The sequence below is a fragment of the Notechis scutatus genome, chromosome 8 (genome assembly GCF_049901735.1).
Source record: "Notechis scutatus isolate UNSWTSFEM ecotype Mainland chromosome 8, rNotScu1.2, whole genome shotgun sequence".
In the NCBI taxonomy this organism is placed as follows: Eukaryota; Metazoa; Chordata; class Lepidosauria; order Squamata; family Elapidae; genus Notechis; species Notechis scutatus.
In genome coordinates this window covers 20,940,450-20,956,959 of record NC_142016.1, presented here as the reverse complement: position 1 = coordinate 20,956,959, position 16,510 = coordinate 20,940,450, and the positions used below count along the sequence as shown (strand labels likewise).

General features: G+C 44.1%; 2 protein-coding genes across 2 annotated transcripts; both read right to left on the bottom strand.

Annotated features, from left to right (window-relative positions):
* Positions 1-1,207: 1,207 nt before the first annotated feature.
* Positions 1,208-10,839, bottom strand: LOC148129947 (interferon-inducible GTPase 5-like). Its single transcript, XM_087971043.1, has 2 exons — positions 10,712-10,839; positions 1,208-2,802 (listed from the first exon to the last, which is right to left on the bottom strand). The coding sequence occupies exon 2, from the start codon at positions 2,773-2,775 to the stop codon at positions 1,606-1,608; it is 1,170 nt and encodes a 389-aa protein (XP_087827169.1). The 5' UTR covers positions 2,776-2,802; positions 10,712-10,839; the 3' UTR covers positions 1,208-1,605.
* Positions 4,966-10,852, bottom strand: LOC113430453 (interferon-inducible GTPase 5-like). The gene is given in 4 exon segments (XM_026692897.2): positions 4,966-5,935; positions 5,938-6,459; positions 6,462-6,705; positions 10,712-10,852. Coding segments are annotated over 3 exon segments (1,203 nt in total). The 5' UTR covers positions 6,679-6,705; positions 10,712-10,852; the 3' UTR covers positions 4,966-5,471.
* Positions 10,853-16,510: the final 5,658 nt, after the last annotated feature.

Sequence of the window (16,510 nt, the reverse complement as noted above, 5' to 3'; positions counted from 1 at the left end):
GGTTTTTGGATTTTTAGTTACCGTTTGTATGTACTTTGTTTTCGCACTGAATATCCTCCACTTATAGGCTGTTCCTGGCAGAGTTTTTCTCCAGCCGAAGGTAACCTGGACATTGGGGCAAAGTTGGAGGGACTCTTCTTGCTTATTTGACGGTGTTGCCTTTGTGCCACACCGCAGGTCATCACAGTCTGGGTCAGGGGTGGGATTCAAATATTTAACAACCAGTTCTGTGGGCGTGACTTAGGTGGTGGGCGTGGCTTGGTGGTCATGTGACTGGGTGGACATGGCTTGGTGGCCATGTTATTGGCTGGGTGTGGCCAACTCAATATCACTCACATTGAGGCACACATCTCCTCACCTGGCCTCTCATGACTGTGGGGATGCTGCAACAGTCGTAAGTGTGAAAAATGGTCATAAGTCACTTTTTTCAGTGCCATTGTAACTTTGAATGGTCACTCCACACAAGCAAAGTACCAGCAAAGGAGGGGAAAAAAACTCCAGAGAAGTTCCTGAGACAGAAAGTCTAGTCCTGCCAAGAATGTAATAAGGGTTAACGGAGAGGCAGTTTCTGTAAGCAATACCAGAATGTTTCCTTCCTGCCTTCCTTACAGGATTAGGCCAGTAATTTCTTCTAACAACCGGTTCTAGTGAATAGGTGCGAACTGGTAGAATCCCACCCCTGGTCTGGGTCCCCTCCAGTCATCCCAGTAACACTTCCCACCAGACCTAGAAGACCTCTCCATCATTCTGTCCCCCTGTTCTGACTTCGGTTATATTTTATGACTACAAAGCCTGCCTGCAAGCTATTTGAAGGGCTTCTTTCCTTTGCAATTGCCTATGTGCCAAAGTTGTGCAGCCGGCAGTGAGACCCAGGAAAAATAAACTCTGCCCTTGTCATGTACGCAGAACGCTTTTCTTCTCTTCTGGCAATTCATCCTTCCACACATCCCTTCCATTCCTGTCAAAGGCACCTGGTCCCATGTTTCCCCATTTTTTAACCCAAACCTGTCTTTGTTATGATATGCCTTCTTCCATTCTTCAGAGCACTTCATTTCAGTTGAATGAAGCCAGAGTTGTGGGTGAGCAGGAAAGTGTTTTTCAACCTTGGCAACTTGAAGATGTAGATTTCAACTCCCAGAATTCCCCATTCAGCGTGTGGACTTCAACAACCAGCATAATTATAATGAATACAATATCCCAAGCAGAATTCATTGAGCATTTTAATGTTCTTTCAAAAACAGTGAAATTTTGAGCTTAATACCCAAATCACCATTTTATTTATAATTGTTAAAATAGAAAGGAAAAAGAGGAAAAATAAAGAAAGAGGAAAAGAAAACAATTTCCCCCCAAAACAGAGAAACATTTCCTTTGTGACTTCCTCTAAAAACATCTATTGACAGAGATACTTATTTCCTCTTAAGGAGATCAAGCACAGACTTCAGTTGAAGAATAATTAAAACAAGCAGGAAAATAGGAAATTGGAGAGAAGGTTTCTAACTAGACATTGAAAAAATATGATTACTTTCTTCCCCCATTCTCATTTGGAAGAAATGCTCTCCTTCAAAGTGGGCTGGATGGCTCCTTGGAGCTTTCATGGCATTTTGATCACTTAAGAAGCTTTGCTCGAACTTTTCGGGCGTTCTCCACAGCGTTGTCAAGAAATTTATTCAGGAAATAATAAGTCACAACAAATGAACTCACTCCACCAAACACCATCCCCAGATATTTCACAGGCAATGGCCTTACCCAGAGAGCAGACTTCATCAGAAGAGAAAGTACCAGCTGTGCACTGATTCTTTTGACTAATGGCCTTTTCTTGATCTCTGACCTCAGCTCTTTAAACCCTTTTCCCGTCTGAAGGGCCAGGAAACGGAGGGAGCCCTGGTCTATGCCCAACACCTTCCAGAAACATTTCAGTGCAACCATCACGATTCCAATATCACATGTTAGAGAGAGACCCACAACAGGAACTGCTCCACAAACGCAAGATACCAATGCTAAATACTTTATGTACGATTCCATTTTAATCTTTTTGTCCATCAAATTATCTTCTGAGAAAACCTGCACAGCCAGGGTTAAAATGTGTTTCTTGTAATCAGGAAGTTCGGCGGCCATTTTCTCTCGCAGGAGAGGGAATTCATACATGTGTGCATGCAGGTTGGATACCAGAAATACTCTCGCAGGGAGCTTAGCTGACTCTTTCAAATTATCTTCACAATAATTCCTGATGGTCTCCAGGGTTTTCTCCATGCTGAAATTCCTTTTCCTCCTTTCACTTTCGATACTGATATCCATTTTGCTACGCACGTAGTAAAACTTCTTTCTCATTCTTTGTATTTCCTTTGCCAGGAAAGCATCATTTTCAGTAAAGCGGTCGGTGACAACCATAATAAAGACATCATATCTTTCAAACTGGACCTTCTGAAAATATTCAGCTGCCTTAGAATTACGCTCCCTGATCTCTGGTAGCTCCCATATCGTTATATTGGGAGAAGAGGGGTGAGGATATGCCTTTGGCACTTTGGTTTCCTCTACTCTCCAGACCTCGGCTGCTTCATCATTCTCATCCTCATTTATGCCCCAGAAGGCATTAATGAAGGAGGATTTACCTGCACCCGCCTTTCCAACAACTGCAATATTGAGTGGCAGGTTTTGCATTTCATTTAGATATCCTCGGTATTCAGCTGCCGCTTCGGGGATATTGCCTTCATTCAAATCACTCTTTAAATCTTCAAATTCTGTTCTTACATCATCTTTTAGAAATATATTGCCCATAGTTGCTTTTTGTTCTGCGCAGGTTATCTGGAATCAAAGAGAGAGATTGTGATTCTTCTCAGTTGTGTCATGGCTCCCTGCACATTCCCTATAGTTGCTAGTAAACCACCTCATCTTCTGAGGTCATTCACATAGGTAAACCTAAGTGTATCATGGAGGGGTATATTTGTGCCCCATCTCCATATCATCAGCTTTGTCAAGTGCAAGAAATCGAATCCAGGCAGTTTAGAGGAATATATAGGTTTATTGTATGCTAAAGCTCTCTACAAGGATCTGAACTGCTAGAGGTCAAAGCGAATTGGTGGTAGATAAGATTCAACAGAATTCAAGGTGGGCTGGACTTAGATCTAGTGTGGACATGAAGGGACTTGAGAATGATGACTCATTTGACCCCCATTCTACCCCATTCAGGCTCAGCCTGGTCATTGAGGATTGCCAGTCTGGATAGGGCACAATAGCAACCTTGTGAAATTGCTTCCAGGGCCATTCAAGTTATTGGTTATGACCTCTAAAGCCCTACATGGCATGGGGCTAGGCTACCTATGGAATCATCTTCATCTCATTCCATCAACCCATCCCACCCAGTCAGGCATGTTGTAGACCATGTTGTAGACCTGTCAGCTAAAGAATCTCCCAAAGGAGCAGTTAGGAAACAAACATTCAACTACCTTCATCTCCCATAGCTTTCCATAGGCCTGTCTAGCACATCTGGAGCAGAAATATATCAGCCAACCTGGATGGGATGTAATTGTATTGATGTCAATTGGTAAAGCATTCCTATGACTGTTTTCGAGTTGCCATAAGCAGGAGGGAGGAAAAATCTGAAGGAGCAGTACGGCAATTAACCAGAAGTACATTCCATGCTCATCTTACTAAGATTGTAGCCTAGGCTACTGGATCTTCTGCCCGCGAAAATCTTTCATTGGAGAATGTGATGTATGACACCCAGGCCTTGAATGCGCTTCATTGGAGAATGATTTATGACACCCCCCAGGGGGGAGGAGAGAAACAGGGTCACAGGTGACCATAAATTACATGTGGCAGAGTAGGATTCATATGGGTCAGTGCCGACATGTTGCTCCTAATAAATCTTTTGGATTCTTTTGAAGCTTGGCTCAAGGCTCATGATTTAATTAGGACAATCACCGGAACCCTGACAGTTGATGCACCTTCCCACCTTTCCCTGCTTTGATTTGAACAGGAACATTGGTAACCCAGGAGGAGGGACCAGGCTTCCCACCCCAAGCCCTCCCCTCACTCCCCTCTGGAACCTGGAATGTTGTTAAAGTGGCAACCTGAGAAGTCAATCACACTACCCAGTGTGGGACATGAAAGACTACCAGGCCAGTTGCTTTCTGTGTTGGCAGTGGGAATCCTCCCATTGCAGCTTCCATATTGACAAACCCCTTGCCCATAACTGGGTCCTTTCATTTGCCACTTTCCAGGTCAGCTGGAAGGATTCTTACAGACGTGGCTGAATCCACCCAACTGCAGAACCTTCTCACACCCAGGAGGCAGCTTTGGTCTGGACATCTCTCAGAAGAGCCAAGGAAAGTCCCACCTGTAGCCACCTCACTTCTAAGTCCCCAGATGCGTGCAAGTCCACCTCCCGCTTGGTTGGGAGATTCCACTCAACCCGTGTTGAAAAATAACTCAGCTGAGAAATCAAAGGCAAGGTGAGGAGGGGGCAGGCAGGACTCTCACCCACCTGTTTGTCCAACCCTTCATTGAACCTGGCCAATTTGGGGCTGGGCATGTCCAGTTGGCCAGGCCAGAAAACAGGTTTCACAAGAATAATGGAAACTCTAGTTACTGGACCTTGGAAGCCTCATGGGGCCTTCCCTCCCTCCCTCCCTCTCTGCCTCCCTCTTGCACCCAGGACCATTTAACTTCCTTTCTCTTCTGCTTTGTGGTTCCCATTATAGCTTTTCTGGGAAATGGCTGTCTAGTCACCCCCTTCAGAAGAACCTTTATGATGTGAGCTTATTCCTCCCCCCCACCTCACTCCTGTTCTGAGCCAAGGGACATCCAGACCTCTTTGTTCTCATCCCCATCAAATATTTGTTCTTCACTTTGTAAATGAGTTGACAAAGGTTACAGTGGATAAATTGCAGTTGAATTCAGTGGTTTCTAGCAGCTTCCCTAGTGATTCTCCCTTTAATTTGATTAACCAAAACCTGCGATCAAAGGTTTATTTAAAATTTATTTTTATTTAAAGAAGAGATATATTTCCAAAAACGATTTGTGGATAGACAGATCATAATTGAAGTTATTCAATTAAAAATGAGTATAACATGAATGAGATACCTCAAGCACAGTACGTTCTCATGGTATTTTTAAAAAACGGTTATGAAATATGCAGCTTCGTATCAAATTTGCTGTTGTTTTTTTCTTTAGAATTGTAAAAAAGAAAAAAAGAAAAGAAAGAAAAAGAGGAAAACAACAGGAAAAGAAAAGCACCCACCACCCAAGCAATATAGATAAATGTTTAATTTCTGAATTCACATAGAGATACCAGCAGATAAGGGTGATCTTTGCCCTCAGGGTGATCAAGCACATATTTCAATCAGAGAATTCTTAAAAACAGGAAAATAGGCTCTCCTAATAAGGCATTGAAACATTATTATTTTCCTCCATCCAGTTTCATTTGGATGAAATGCTTGGCTGTTTCCTTCAAAAGGGAAATGGGGGTTTTTTCAAACTCCCTGGGATTCCGGTTGCTGAAGAAGTTTTGCACGGACATTTCGGGCATCTTCCACGGCATCTTCAAGAAAGCTGTTCAGAAAATGGTACGTGACAACGTATGAACTCGCTCCACCAAACAGAGACCCAATAACTGGTATAATATCAAGAACCGTTTCCACAAGCGACACGGCGACCCAGAGGGATGACCTCATCAAGAGAGTAAATACCAATTCTCCATCGATTGCGTTGGCTAACGGGGTTTTCTTGATAGCCGACCTCAGAACTTCAAATTCTTTTCCCGTTTGAAGTGCCAGAAAACGGAGGGACCGGTCATCTAAGCCAAACACCCTGCAGAAACGTTTCAGAGCATCTATCAAAATTCCAACATCACAAGCCATCGAGAGGCCCGGGACAGGCACGACTCCACAAGCACAAGATATCAGCGCTATCTTCTTTATATAGGATTTCATTAGCTCTTTTTTTTCATCAATTCCTTTTCGGAGAAAATATGTACAGATAGTGTTAAAATATCTTTCTTGTGGTCAGGAAGTTCAACAGCAATTGTCTCTTGCAGGAGAGGGAAGTCATACATGTATACCTCCCGGCTGGATACCAGAAACACTCTTGAGGAAACCTCAGCTGCCTTTTTCAAGCAACTTTCACAATATTGCCTCATGGACGCCAAGGTGTCCTCCACATTGAAATTCTTTTTCATCATTTCATTGTTGATAGTGATATCTATTCTGCTACACACATAGTAAAACTTCTTCCTCATTCTTTGTATTTCCTTTGCCAGCAGAGCATTATTTTCAGTAAAACGGTCAGAAATAACCATAATAAAGATATCATATCTTTCAAATTGGACATTCGTCAGATATTCTGCTGCCTTAACCTTGTATGTTCCGATCCCTGGAAGGTCCCATATTTTTATATTAGGGAATGAAGGGTGAGGATATGCCTTTGGCTCCATGGTTTCTTTTCCTGGCCCTACCTCGCTGCCTCTTCATCATCATCCCTGACTCCTCGGAAGGCATTGACAAAGGAGGATTTCCCAGCACCGGCATCTCCAGTAACTGCGATATTCAGGGGGAGATTTTGCATTTCATTTAAACGGTTTTGGTATTCAGATGCCACTTTGGGGATATTGCCTTTGTTCAATTCGCTCTTTAAATCCTCAAATTCTCTCCTTACAAAATCCTTTAGAACTAGATTGCCCATCGTTGCTCTTGGTTCTGTGCCGATTATCTGAAAGGGAAAAAAGATATTGGGATGTTTCTCAGCTACACCGGGCACTTTGAATTTGTAGTTGGAGAAGATCCCTGAGAATAACGCGGACAACCAAGAAAACAAACCAATAGATCATAAAAAGAATCAACCCAGAATTCTCAACGAGGAGCAAAGGTCCAGGTTCAACTTATCCTACTTTGGACACATGATGTAAAGACCCGGCTCTCTGCTGATGGCTCTGGTGCTGGGAAAAGTGGAAATCAGGAGGGTGAACTCAATTATTTTGGAACTGAGTCCAACATTAGGACTTGCGAAAGAACAGATAAGGGATTGAAAATCTTGGAGAAAATTTGTCTATATGGTCACTAGGGAATGAAAATCATTTGATGGCATAAAATCAGTTTATTGGAGAGGGAGAGTGGTTTTGGAAAGAAAATGAAAGTGAAGAATTTCAAAGCTCTCTGCTTTTCCTTCATGTCTACACACCTTTAGTTACCAAATCTTGGAAGCCTGATGGTGATTTCAATCTTTCCCTCCCTCTTGCACTCAAGACAATTAAGGAAGAATCCGTTTCAGTTTCTTTCTAATGTTCTCTTCCTCTCGGAAGTACTTTCAGACTTGCAAGATTATGTTAATGTAACCTTATAGTAAAGTAGCATAAGCCATCTGATCCTGTTTCCTATCTGGTCTAAATCCTAAAGGTCCTAAATTTAAACACTGCACCCTGGTGGCACAGTGGTTAAAGTGCAGTGTTCCAGGCAAATTCTGCCCACAGCCTAGAGTTTGGTCCTGACTGGGTTCAAGATTGACTCATCCTTCCATCCTTCCAAGATCAGTAAAACGAGGACCCTGTCAGGGTTCCAAGTACCCATAGCAGACAAAACTCCGAGGCAGGTAAAATCTTCAAAGAATAGTTCTTTTGGATTTGTCATATTGGTACAGGCTGGTGAAAACTGACTCTGAATATTCCCATGGCTTTCATGGAATTAAAAGTTTGCCACTTTCTCAAAATAACCAGTCACAGGATCCAATTAGGTTACTGTCCGGTTGCTAGGTGACTCCAGTCCCCTCCTTCTGAGCACCTGCAGGAATGTCCTTGGTTCCCAAGAGAACATATTTTGTTTTGACTACAACACCCCAACTATCTCTACTCCCCCTCCCCTCCCTATCCCTGCAGTGTGTCAGCTATGAAGTCCCAAAATTGCCTCAGTCAGGCCAGCTTCAGGGTTGACAGACCCAGAATGTTGGGACCGATATGCAAATAGTCCTTCTACATTGTACACCTCCAAGAGGTATAAACCGCTATAAAGCTCCATGGGATGAGACATAAGCCTAAATGCTCTTGCTATCGCCAAAGCTGAACTCAGTCTTGCAAATCTGAAAGTGCTTCACTTCTCGGTCCCCTTTTTGGCGAAGAACTAGAGAGGGTCTCTCTTTTGCCTCTTGCTCCATTTACATTCTTACTGCTGCCTAGTTGCCTTTGATTTCTCTGTTCTTTCTATTGTGTGTTAAGGTCAAGTTGTAATTGTATACAACTGGTGTCTTTCATAACTGCAACACCAATATGCCTGGATGACTGCACAAACCAGGAGGGTATGAGAAGCCAGTCAGGGGAGGGGAAAGAGTTCCAGATGTTCTCCTCCCTAGCCAGACAAAACCAACACCTCCTCTTGACACCACACAAAACCTCTAGTATATACATACTAACTTGATACCTGTGCTTCGCTACAAAACTATGTGATTTGGCTTAGTTTTGGGGGAGGAAAATAAGGGGGGGAATTCTGCTTCTGCCTACCAGCATCCATCAGTATTCATCTGGTTAGCGTCCTGTCAGTGTGTGAGAGAGTTGAGGGCTGTTTGGAAACTGAAGCAGTATTTGCTGTGTGAGAAAGAAGGAGACAGCAAGGAGCCTGGGCGTGGCCTAGCTCAACTGTTCTGCGCTAAAGGTGCTTGATGCTGTGAAACTGAACTGAAACTGAAAATCCTCTCCTCTGCTTGTGTTTTGCATTTGGAACAGATTTCTTTTCAGGTGGGGAGGGGGAGTAGAACTCCTTAGCATCAGAGCGTGTTAATAATAATATGCGAAATACTAATGCTCTGATGGACATTTCGAAAAGTCCTTTTTTAGTGAGCACCTAGAAGCCAAGAGGAACATATGTGCAAATTTCAAGTTTGTTGGCTTTACGGTTCTGGAGATTTTGTGATGATGTGTGAGTGGTATTTCGCTTTTATATATATAAATATAATATTATTATTCCATTGCTTTCCTTTCTTATCTATAAAATATCTGCCTGGCACAAACATAACCCAATCTATTTACTAACCGCACTCAGTTGCAACCCAAAATCCAGTGTAGACCCAAAGAAGGCATTAGAAAAATGCGGGGGAGAACAGTCTGCTGTTTCTTCGGCTGATTCCCCAAAACCATCCTCAAAAAAACTTTTGGGCCCAAAAATGAACTGGTGCCTTTCATAATTACGACACCAATTCTGCCTGTATCATGTGGGAAGAGGGGGAGATGAAAAGCCAATCAGGAGAGGGAGAAATTTCCCAGATGTTCTCCTCCCCAGTCAGACAAAGCCAACTCATCCTTTTGACATCACCCTAAATCCCTGGGCATTTCTTCTTCTTCTTTTATATATCTACATTTTCTCTTCTCTTCCTTGCTTATCGATAAAACCACTGGCACAAATGTAATGCAGGTTACTTATTAACTACTATTAGTTATTAACTACCCTCTACTTAGAACCACAAGTGAGCCCAAAATTTCTGTTGCTAAGTGAGACACTTGCGTAATGTGTTTTACCCCAGTTTACGACCTTCTTTGCCGCAGTCATTGAGTGAATCACTGCCGTTGATAAGTTAGTAAACTGGTTGTTAAGTGGACCTGGCTTCCTTATTGACTTGGCTTGTCAGAGGGTTGCTGAAGGGAATCGCATGACCTTGGGACGCACCCAACGGTCATAAGTACAAACCAATTGCCAAGCGCCTGAATTTTGATCACACAATCGTGGGAGGCTTCAAAGATTGCAAGTGTGAAGAATGGTTGTAGATCACTTTTTTCAGTGCCGTTGTAACTTTGAACCAGGGTGGATTTAAATCAAGTTGATTTAAATCACGATTTAAATCAAGGGTCTTCAAACTTGGCAAATTTAAGACTTGTGGACTTCAACTCCCAAAAAACCTGAGCTAACATGACTGGAGGAGGAATTCTGGGAGTTGAAGTCCACAAGTCTTAAAGCTCTCAAGTTCGAAGACCCCTGATTTAAATCACTAGTAAAAAGGCTTGATTTAAATCCACTCGATTTAAATCATATTTTTTAAAGAGCAATATCATCGCTGTCCCTCAGCGGCTCCTCCTCTGACGGCAGTCCCAATATTGCAGAATATACAGCTTCATATGCTATATAATTAAACTCCATTTCATGCTGAATCAACTAAATTATGAATGTATCTTAAATAGAAAACTATCTTTGGACGGATTTTTTTTATTCCAAAAGCATTTTATTAAAATAAATTTGATAAAAATAAAAAAAAATCCCATTTAAACTTTTTAAAACCTGATTTAATTTTTAAAAAAAAACAACAATTTTTTGGATTTAAAAGAAAACATAGATTTTTATCCACCCTGTTTTGAACGGTCACTAAATGAACTGTTGTAATTCGAGGACCACCTTTACACACACACACCCCAAAAAAAGTAAACCCAAAGAAGTCATCATTAAGGGAGGGGGAGTAAACTCTGCCGATTCCCCAGAACCACCCGTTAAAAAATAACCTTTGGGTTCAGAAACGAGGGGAGACGGGAGCATGCATACATAAATCCTGAAGGGTTTTCAGCCATTCGCAGATGCCTTGGCACAATGCAAGGTAGAAAAGAAATTATAGTAGAAAAGAAATTATATTGAAGGCTCCTTGATAGGAAGATCAACAGAAGCTGAAAAGACAGTAGAATCTGAAAAGCAGGAAGTGCAGAATCTACAATAGTTATTCCTAGAAAGGGGAAAAGTATAAAAATGCTTACTTGCTTTTATAAAGTGATTCTCAAAGATCTCTACGCAGGCTAGGGTGGGTTTCTTTTCAAAAACAGCCAGACTGCTCAGGTCAGAAGGACTGCCCGTGATATACCCGTAAGTTCCCAGTGCGTTCTTTCTTGAAATAATTAAAAATGTCCCTCCCCTTTTGCCTGACTCAAAACCCTGCCTATCAAATCAGAGTTTCCTACAGGGGCCAGGATGAAAAGCAGCTGATGTCCAAGAAAACGAAACTTACTTTTGGATGACTATCAAGTTTCGTTCTTTGCAAATCCTGTGGCCAAACACTGCAAAACAAACAAAGTGGGATTTATTTATTTTTTCAACCTTGGCAACTTTTCAGGTGGTTGAATTTCCACACGTAGAATTCCCCAGCCAGGCAGTTTGGTGCATATAAACAGGGGTCTGCAACCTTGGCAACTTTAAGCCTGGAGGACTTCAACTCCCAGAACTCCCCAGGCAGCTTTGCTGGGAATTCTGGGAGTTGAAGTCCTCCAGGCTTAAAGCTGGCTGGATTCTGGAGTTGAAGTCCCAGGCTTAAAGCTGGGAGTTCTGGGAGTTGAGTCTTCCAGGCTTAAAGCTGGCTGGGGATTCTGGGAGTTGAAGTCTTCCAGGCTTAAAGCTGGCTGGAGATTCTGGGAGTTGAAGTCCTCCGAGCTTAAAGCTGGCTGGAGATTCTGGGAGTTGAAGTCCTCCAGGCTTAAAGCTGGCTGGGGATTCTGGGAGTTGAAGTCTTCCAGGCTTAAAGCTGTCTGGGGAATTCTGGGAGTTGAAGTCCTCCAAGCTTAAAGTTGCCAAGATTGGAGACCCCTGCATATAAATACTTGTTTTTCTATCAGGAGTCGTTCCCAGAGGGATCAAGGCCAGCTGCAGTTGATCTCAGCCGAAAAGTCTCCAGACTCTTCAGAGTGGACTGGATCCCATTTATACACACTCTTTTAACTGGGCAGTTCTTGCAAAATCATCCAATGTTCCTCTCATTTTTCCTCACATGCAGCCCCGCCTGTCAAGAGTCTCGCACCCAGAGAATCCATTTCCATAATCTGGAGCGATCCGGGAAAGAGGCGGAAAGGGGGCAGTAGAACAAGCTCCTTGATTGTAGCACCTCAATTACGGCAGAAGAATTTCACACAACAAGCTCTAAGAAAGCCTTTTGAAATGTTCAAAAAAGAAAAGGAAAGTCCTGCAGATGAAAAACTTCATTATTCCTTTATGGGGTAATCCAGGGGTGGGATACGACAGAGTTAACTATCGGTTTGGGATTTACGAGCTTCCCTGCACCGCTGTGAGCCGCGCACCTGTAAATCATCATCAGCATGCTGTGTGCAGAGACGCAGCCTTTGAAACAGCCCTCTTTTCCTGCATTTTTAACTGCAGCTGTGCCTCGTTTGGCAGCTGAAGTTGAAAAATCAGAAAATAAAGATCAGGTAAGAGCCCGGATGGGCAGGTGGGCAAAAACCCCAGCAGACATAGAACCGGTTCTATGTCTGCTGCCCTTCAGAGCTACCGGTTCTACAGAGGTGGGCAGAACCGGTAGAAACCCACCCCTGGGGTAATCACTTTCATGCCAAATGCAGAGGCTTGGGGAGGGCAAAAAACAGGCCTCCCAGAAATTTGGGAAGGCTTGAAATGGGCCCATTTCTGGCTTCTAGAAAGCCTCTGGAGCAGTGGTGGGATTCAAAATTTTTTACTACTGGTTCTCAGGGCGTGGTTTGGTGGGTGTGACCATGTGACTGGGTGGCCGTGACTTTTTTTTTTGCAGCCCCCACTCATTTTTGGGGCCTTCTGGGCCTCAAAGGAGCCTCTAGGGGGGCGTCTTTGTTCTCCTAAGGCTCCTCTGGGCCTCAGGAAGGACAAAAATCCCGGCATAGCTGATCGTATGTACAGCTGATTGTCAGGAGGGGGGGGAGAAATACCTCAGGCGTCAGGCAGGCGGGGTGAGCGAGCATCGGGCAGGAGGGCGACCAGGTAGGGGGCGTGGCCAGCCAGAACTTACTACCGGTTTGGCGACACACACCAAATTCTTGCTACCGGTTCACCCGATCCAGTGCAAACCGGCTGAATACCACCACTGCTCTGGAGCCCAGGGAGCCCATTTTTGTCCCCCCGGAGGCTTGAGAAAAGCCTCCGGAGCCCATGGAGAGCCAAAATGCCCCCCCCAACTGTAGTGCAGGAGGCCGACTAGGCCACACCCACCATGGCCACGACCACCCAGCAACCAGGCAGAGAACCCATTGCTAAAAATTTTGAAGCCCATCCCTGGATACATTTCTTGCCACAGGAACAGGAAGCAAGTTCAAAGCCCAACAGAGGGTATAAATATATATCTCACTCTCTTATCCATGTGCTCTTTTGCCCAGGACCTCAATGTGCTCCTGTCCACAATTAAAACCATCCTTCTGAACGTCCTCCATGTTTCCAGTGTCTTTTTTCCCCACTTGGAACTTAACCCAGATGGCCATTTCTTCCAACAGGAGAAAAGGAGAATTACAGAATACAGAATAATCGCAAGGGACCTTGAAGGTCTTCTTGTCCAACCCCTTGCTCCGGCAGGAAATCCTATGCAGGTAGCCCTCAACTGAGAATCACAATTGAGCCTAGAATTATGTTGCTAAGAGAAAATTATTACATCAGTCTTGCCTCATTTTATTTTATTTTCTTGCCACATTTGTGAAGTGAATCTCTGCAGTGCCGTTGCAACTTAGGACGGCCACTAAGTGAACTGTTGTAAGTCGAGGACTACCTGTGCTGGGTCTTCTGGTGTCTAGGTGGTTGAAACAGGGCCAAGGGGAGGGCTGGAGTGGGCCCTTTGAATTTGGGGACCCCACCGAATGGGGTATTGAAACCTACTTAAGAAAAGTTTGCTTTCCTAACAGGAGAATTTCTCCAACTGCCCTGGAAGCAGAGAAGGAGACATCAATTTCCACTTCCATATACGGAGCCGGTGAAACCTGGGATTAGAGCTTCCACTCGAACTAACTCGTCCTGCAGCTCATCTGACAGACCATCCTGGAAGGCGTCCATTAACGTTGCAGCATTCCAGATGGAGTCCAGGCACAAAAGCAGAAATTCAGAAATAAACTCTTGCAGGGGGCGCCTCCCTTGGCAAAGGTCCTTAAGATGCCTGGCTCCCGTCTGCACTCGTATGGGGTCTTCATACATGTGGCGCATGTGTTGCCAAAAACCCTGGTAATTAGTTAATAACGCGCTGTTCTTGAGCAACAAAGGCGTGGCCCATCTGGCGGCCGAGCCAGAAAAAAGGCTTATCGCAAACCCCACCCAAGCCCGGTCATCCGGGAAATCCTCTGGCCTCATAAATAACTGGCACTGTCCCATGAAAGCCGGGAACATCTCAGGCTGCCCAGAAAACTTATCTGGCACAGCCACCAGGCATTTCCGATAGGGAGGGGGAGGAGGAGCTGCATGAGCCTGCAGCAAAGCAAATTGGGCTGTTAATTGAGCCACTTGCTGTTGTAGAGTTTGATTTTCATCTTGCAGCTGTTGTTGAAACGGCTGCTGCTGGTGGTGATGGTGGTGGTCCATCTTAGGTAGAAGATGGTTTAAGTCAGGTACGGGACAAAAATGTTCTGTCTCGCCTTTCCTCTTTCCCAAAAGATGAAAGAGTACACACACACACAAACACAGGCAGGCAAGCTGGCTCGGACTTCACAGAGTTAATTCTTTGGAACTGATAATATTCTTGGGATTCCACCACGTCCTGCCTGCCAAGTCCAAACTGATAACAAATAAAGTTTTACTCACAGAAAATCACAAGGCAGTCCACAAAAATAATCATTCACAAAGAAAATCTGAAGTAAGGTTAAACTTTGTCCCGTACAAACTTTAAGGAGAAAACACACCCACTTTTATCCCCTGTGGGGTGTGGCTCAATGACTCAGCGCACTCTCTGACCCTCCCACGCCTCCTACGTTGCTGCTCACGTTTCTCCCTACGACGCTGCTTGGGGTCAAGCCAATACTCTTTCTCTTTACTCCCTGTCAGGGGCTGCTCCAACATGCCTTCCTCCTGATTAATCTCAGGCTGTTCCTCTAGGTTGTCTGATGGAACCTGAGGCATTACCAGGGAGGAAGGTCCTGGGGAGGAAGACATTGCCAGAGAGGAAGGTCTTGGGGAGGAAGACATTCCCAGTTCCTCCTCCTTATCTTCCAGATCCTCTTCCTCTGACAGCATAGGCTCGGGAATCGGGGCCACAACATATGGTATCTAATGTAGCCTGGGTAGAGACATGTGGGCACCTATATATCATTGATTTGCTTTAAAAATGGACTCACCTCATACCATTTACTTTGTGGGGGTTTTGGATTTTTAGTTACCGTTTGTATGTACTTTGTTTTCGGACTGAATATCCTCCACTTATAGGCTGTTCCTAGGAGAGTTTTTCTCCAGCCGAAGGTAACCTGGACATTGGGGCAAAGTTGGAGGGACTCTTCTTGCTTATTTGACGGTGTTGCCTTTGTGCCACACCGCAGGTCATCACAGTCTGGGTCAGGGGTGGGATTCAAATTTTTAACAACCAGTTCTGTGGGCGTGACTTAGGTGGTGGGCGTGGCTTGGTGGTCATGTGACTGGGTGGACATGGCTTCGTGGTCATGTTATTGGCTGGGTGTAGCCAACTCAATATCACTCACATCGAGGCACGCATCTCCTCACCTGGCCTCTCATGACTGTGGGGATGCTGCAACAGTCGTAAGTGTGAAAAATGGTCATAAGTCACTTTTTTCAGTGCCATTCTAACTTTGAATGGTCACTCCACACAAGCAAAGTACCAGCAAAGGAGGGGGAAAAAACTCCAGAGAAGTTCCTGAGACAGGAAGTCTAGTCCTGCCAAGAATGTAATAAGGGTTAACGGAGAGGCAGTTTCTGTAAGCAACACCAGAATGTTTCCTTCCTGCCTCCCTTACAGGATTAGGCCAGTAATTTCTTCTAACAACCGGTTCTAGTGAATAGGTGCGAACTGGTAGAATCCCACCCCTGGTCTGGGTCCCCTCCAGTCATCCCAGTAACACTTCCCACCAGACCTAGAAGACCTCTCCATCATTCTGTCCCCCTGCTCTGACTTCGGTTATATTTTATGACTACAAAGCCTGCCTGCAAGCTATTTGAAGGGCTTTTTTCCTTTGCAATTGCCTATGGGCCAAAGTTGTGCAGCCGGCAGTGAGACCGAGGAAAAATAAACTCTGCCCTTGTCATGTACGCAGAACGCTTTTCTTCTCTTCTGGCAATTCATCCTTCCACACATCCCTTCCATTCCTGTCAAACGCACCTGGTCCCATCTTTCCCCATTTTTTAACCCAAACCTGTCTTTGTTATGATGTGCCTTCTTCCGTTCTTCAGAGCACTTCATTTCAGTTGAATGAAGCCAGAGTTGTGGGTGAGCAGGAAAGTGTTTTTCAACCTTGGCAACTTGAAGATGTAGATTTCAACTCCCAGAATTCCCCATTCAGCGTGTGGACTTCAACAACCAGCATAATTATAATGAATACAATATCCCAAGCAGAATTCATTGAGCATTTTAATGTTCTTTCAAAAACAGTGAAATTTTGAGCTTAATACCCAAATCACCATTTTATTTATAATTGTTAAAATAGAAAGGAAAAAGAGGAAAAATAAAGAAAGAGGAAAAGAAAACAATTTCCCCCAAAACAGAGAAACATTTCCTTTGTGACTTCCTCTAAAAACATCTATTGACAGAGATACTTATTTCCTCTTAAGGAGATCAAGCACAGACTTCAGTTGAAGAATAATTAAAACAAGCAGGAAAATAGGAA